At 42.7% G+C, this 5,792-nt stretch overlaps 1 protein-coding gene across 1 annotated transcript; it reads left to right on the top strand.

Moving 5' to 3' along the window:
* Positions 1–3,457: 3,457 nt before the first annotated feature.
* LOC144893703 (ATP-dependent DNA helicase PIF1-like) lies at positions 3,458–4,174 on the top strand. Its single transcript, XM_078785066.1, has one exon. The coding sequence runs from the start codon at positions 3,458–3,460 to the stop codon at positions 4,172–4,174; it is 717 nt and encodes a 238-aa protein (XP_078641192.1).
* Positions 4,175–5,792: the final 1,618 nt, after the last annotated feature.

Here is a 5,792-nt window from a genome sequence, read left to right as displayed (position 1 = left end):
CACCTCACCACGACGAAATTAAAAACACCTCACCACCACGAAATTAAAAACCTCACCACCACGAAATTAAAAACACCTCACCACCAAGAAATTAAAAACACCTCACCACCACGAAATTAAAAACACCTCACAGCCATAAAACACGTAATAAAAACACCTCACCACCACGAAATTAAAAACACCTCACAGCCATAAAACACGTAATAAAAACACCTCACCACCACAAAAATAAAAACACCTCACAGCCATAAAACACGTAATAAAAACACCCCACAGCCATAACACACGTAATAAAAACACCTCACCAACACGAAATTAAAAACACCTCACCACCACGAAATTAAAAACACCTCACAGCCATAAAACACGTAATAAAAACACCTCACCACCACGAAATTAAAAACACCTCACAGCCATAAAACACGTAATAAAAACACCTCACCACCACAAAAATAAAAACACCTCACAGCCATAAAACACGTAATAAAAACACCCCACAGCCATAACACACGTAATAAAAACACCTCACCAACACGAAATTAAAAACACCTCACCACCACGAAATTAAAAACACCTCACAGCCATAAAACACGTAATAAAAACACCTCACCAACACGAAATTAAAAACACCTCACAGCCATAAAACACGTAATAAAAACACCTCACCACCACAAAAATAAAAACACCTCACAGCCATAAAACACGTAATAAAAACACCCCACAGCCATAACACACGTAATAAAAACACCTCACCAACACGAAATTAAAAACACCTCACCACCACGAAATTAAAAACACCTCACAGCCATAAAACACGTAATAAAAACACCTCACCACCACGAAATTAAAAACACCTCACAGCCATAAAACACGTAATAAAAACAGCTCTCCACCACGAAATTAAAACACTTCACAGCCACGAAATTAAAAACACCTCACCACCACAAAATTAAAAACACCTCACAGCCATAAAGCACGAAATTAAAAACACCTCACCACCACAAAATTAAAAACACCTCACAGCCATAAAACACGAAATTAAAAACACCTCACAGCCATAAAGCACGAAATTAAAAACACCTCACCACCACAAAATTAAAAACACCTCACAGCCATAAAACACGAAATTAAAAACACCTCACCACCATGAAATTAAAAACACCTCACAGCCATAAAACACGTAATAAAAACACCTCACCACCACGAAATTAAAAACACCTCACCACCACGAAATTAAAAACACACCTCACCACCACGCAATTCAAAACACATCCCCACCCCGTAATTCAACACACCTCACCACCACGAAATTAAATACACCTCACCACCACATAATTCACAACACCTCACCACCAAGTAATTCAAAACACCTCACCAACACGTAATTCAACACACCTCACCACCACGAAATTAAAAACACCTCACACCACAAAATTCACAACACCTCACCACCACGTAATTCAAAACACCTCACCACCACATAATTCAAAACACCTCACCACCAAGTAATTCAAATTAACTCACCACCAAATAAATCAAAACACCTCACCACCACGTTATTAAATACACCTTGCAGCCACGGAAACAAAAGTTTGAGGGAGTCATTCAGTAACAACAAAGACACTGCTCAGATATGTAGATATAGAGATTGATGTACCTGAGTTGCTGTTTTGTCATGGTTTACACCAATCATAATACCAACAAAATCAGCACAAACGTATTTGTAAAATACGTGATATTACATTTTATAAACAATTGAAGTTGAAGATTGAAGTTGTTTTATTTTTTTTTTAAAGAAAAAAAAGATCATCTAAGGGTCTTGGGAGGTATCCTTGGGAGGGACCATCCATATGTCCTTAGGACATGCACACGAGAGAGATAGGTGCATACCAGAAGTTTGGTACGATTTCACAAAGGTTTGAGGGAGTAGTTCAGTGACAACACAGGACAAGACAGACACCCCACAGATATATATATATATATATATATATATATATATATATATATATATATATATATATATATATATATATATATATTTATATATATATATATACATATATATATATATATATATATATATATATATATATATATATATATATATATATATAACACAGTTTGTGTGTGTGTGTGTGTGTGTGTAATGTTACCGAAAGACTCCTAAATGGAGAGGCTCACGTGCTTGATATTTGGCACAGACATGGCCATTGAGCCTGGGAAGAACAGGGCCTACCTAAAAATATTTGACGAGATCCATATTTTTACCTCAGCGCATTTCAGCGAGGAATATTATACACGGAATCTGAGCCGGTGGCAGAGCAGCGCCCTGATTCGCTCAGAGCGATCACGTGATGTTCCATCCTTGCCGCCATAATCTCACAGTTACGCGTTCGCACGTAAATCAGAGCGAAAAGCGATTGCGTTTTTTCACATTTCAGCGAGGAACATTGCCATTCACACCACATAGGTTTTTTTTTTCTTTCATCTTTAGATCCATATTTTTAGCCATAATGTAGCAAACGTAGCATAACGTAGCGTAGCTAACTTGCGTTAGCATAACGTAGCATAGCGTAGCGATTCTCGCTCAGGATCTCCATCACGTTCGCGAGCGAGTTAGCCAAGACGTAAAAGTGAAAATATATCGAATGACCATTGCCATTCACACCACATAGGTTTTTTTTCCTTTCATCTTTAGATCCATATTTTTTGCCATAACGTAGTGCATTATGGCTCGCTCGAGCTTGAGTTAGCCAATCACCTGGAAGCATGAGGCCACGTTGGCCACGCCCACGACACGACGCAGAGTTGCACGACGCAGAGTGGAGCAAGAACAGATCTACATGCAAGTGCTGGCACACTCTTCTGAAGGTGGATTGTTCTTTCTGGACGCACCTAGAGGCACTGGAAAAACGTTACTTATGAACCTCCTCCTGTCAAAAATAAGGCAGAAAAAGATGATTGCTCTGGCTGTTGCCTCTTCCGGAATTGCTGCCACTCTTCTCCCCGGGGGCCGGACCGCCCACTCAACCTTCAAGCTCCCCTCAACCTCACTAACACGGAGCAGCCAATGTGAAACATCTCCAAGTCATCGGCTGTCACAGAGGTATTTCGGCAATGCCAACTCATTGTCTGGGACGAGTGCACAATGTCTCACAGAGTTGCACTTGAGGCAGTTGACCGCACACTGCAAGATATTCTAAATGATCAGACTGTCATGGGAGGCATTACTCTTCTGATGGCAGGGGTTTCCTACAGACCCTGCCTGTCATACCACGCGGAACCCAGGCAGATGAACTTCGTTCCTGTATAAAGGCATCTCCTCTATGGTCAAAAGTGACGAAGTTGAAACTCAGCACAAACATGCGTGTCACCCTTCATGGAGATGTAGCCGCAGGCGCCTTTCCAGCGAAGCTGTTACAGATCGGAAACGGAGATTTGGAGACGTGCCCTGAAGATGGACTGGACATCGTACCATGCGGCAACAATGTCACCACGGCTGACGAACTCAAGGCGAACATCTTCCCCCAACATCCCCGCCAACTACCGAAATCACTCCTGGCTCTGTGAAAAGGCAATTCTAGCCCCAAAGAACGATGCAGTGGACAAAATCAATTTGGATCTTCTGCAGACTATTCCTGGGGATCTAAGAACTTACCGATCTGTCGACTCAATCCAAAACGACCACGAGACTGTCCATTACCCGGTAGAGTTCCTCAATTCGCTACAGCCTCCGGGTGTGCCTCCCCACATACTCAATCTAAAGGAAGGTGCTCCAATCATGCTCCTGAGAAATATCGATCCTCCAAAACTGTGCAACGGCACACGACTGGCTATCAAAAAGTTGATGCCTCACGTAAATGAGGCCAACATACTTACGGGAAACTATAGCGGGGAACAGGTCTTCATTCCGAGGGTACCAATCATACCATCTGATCTGCCATTCGAGTTCAAAAGGCTCCAATTCCCGGTACGGCTCAGCTTTGCCATGACCATGAACAAGGTGCAAGGACAATCTCTCAAGGTGGTCGGACTGAACCTTGATTCCCCGTGCTTCTCCCTTGGCCCACCATACGTAGGATGTAGTCAGGTAGGACAAGAGAACAATCTATACATCCTATCCGAACAAGGAAAGACAAAGAACATTGTTTACAAGGAAGCACTGCGTAATTAACTACGTGTCTGGTGTGTTGTGATGATTGTGAGAATATCGATTCTGATTCTGATTCTGATCTGATTTGTATGTGTATTTATGTGTATTTTATGTGATTTTATGTATTTATGTGTATAAAAAAAAACACACAAAAAGGCACGAAGGAAAATAGTTAATTACTCCGACACATTTAGCTGCGGTGATTGAAAAATCACCGGACAATTGTTGCTGTTTTGATGCTTTTTACTGCTGTTTTGATGCTTTTACATTGCTGTTTTGATGCTTTTTCACTGCTGTTCCGATGCTTTTTCACTGCTGGTTTGATGCTTTTTCACAGCTGTTCTGATGCTTTTTTGCCTTTTTTTAAATATAAAAATCTCATTTCAAAAAAAAAAAATCCAAAAAAATCTCACAATGATGACATATAATTCACAGCAAACGTTGAAGCAACCGCGTAATATTGCAGTGATGTTAACTCTGAGTGAGAATAGTTCTAAATTTTAAAAACTTTCATCTGATATTTGTGATTTATTTCAAACAAACTGTATTTCCCATCTACACGGCCATGTATTCCAATTAACGTTATGTAAAGTACATAAATTGTGTGGATTACATCATTTGTGGATGTGATCAATTGCCAGTAACCATCTATATCCCTCCCCTCCCCTCCCTCCTCCCCCTCCATTCCCTCCCCCTCCTTTCCCTCCCCTCCCCCTTCCCCTCCCCTTCCCCTCCCCCTTCCCCTGCCCTTCCCCCCTCCCCTTCCCCTCCCTTCCCCCTCACCCTACCCTCTCCCCTTCCCCCTTCCCCTCCCCTTTCCCTCCCCTCCCCTCCCCCTTCCCCTCCCCCTCCCTTTCCCCCCTACCCCTCCTTCCCCTACCCCTTCCCCCTCCCCCTCCCCTTCCCCCTCCCTTCCCCCTCCCTTCCCCCTCCCTTCCCCCTCCACCCTACCCTCTCCCCTTCCGCCCTCCCCCTCCCCTCCCCCGCCCTCCCCTCCTCCTCCCTTTCCCCCCTCCCCCTTCCCTTCCCCTCCCTCTCCCCTCCCCTCCCCCTCTCCTCCCCTCCCCCCTCCCCCCTCTTCTCCCCTCCCCCCCTCTCCTCCCCTCCCCCCCGTTCCCTCCCCTCCCCTTCCCCCTCCCCCTCCCCTCCCCCCACCTGGCAATGCCGGGTACTTCTGCTAGTCTATCAATATTGTTGAAATGAAGTTCAAATAGCTGTATGTTGAAATATGTTCATAAAGTCAAAACTTTACATGGGGTGTACTTACTTTTTCACGTGACTGTATATTAAATTAAAGCGTTTTTCCTTATGCTTCATTCTATATGTTTTGTCGATTGATACATGTTCATTGATTGGGTTAGTGGACTTTGAGTGGCTACACCCTAATTTTCCTTTTATATACCAAAGGTGGTTTACCCAAATGTTTAATATTTTTTATTTTCCAGGTGCACATTTTTGAGACAACATAAAAGCCATGCAGAACAGGTTATTTAGATACAATAATGAATGATGATTGTGAACAATGTTTCCCAGGTGCATATACAAACAACTTATATTGTCTTTGTGATATGTTGGTAACAATATTATACAACAAAGGTACCAGACACACTAATGTACACTATCAATTACTACACTATGT

Source organism: Myxine glutinosa, chromosome 9, assembly GCF_964187855.1.
Source record: "Myxine glutinosa chromosome 9, kmMyxGlut1.1, whole genome shotgun sequence".
Classification (NCBI taxonomy): Eukaryota; Metazoa; Chordata; class Myxini; order Myxiniformes; family Myxinidae; genus Myxine; species Myxine glutinosa.
Note: the sequence above shows the minus strand (reverse complement) of the source record. Positions and strands in the feature narration are given on the sequence as shown.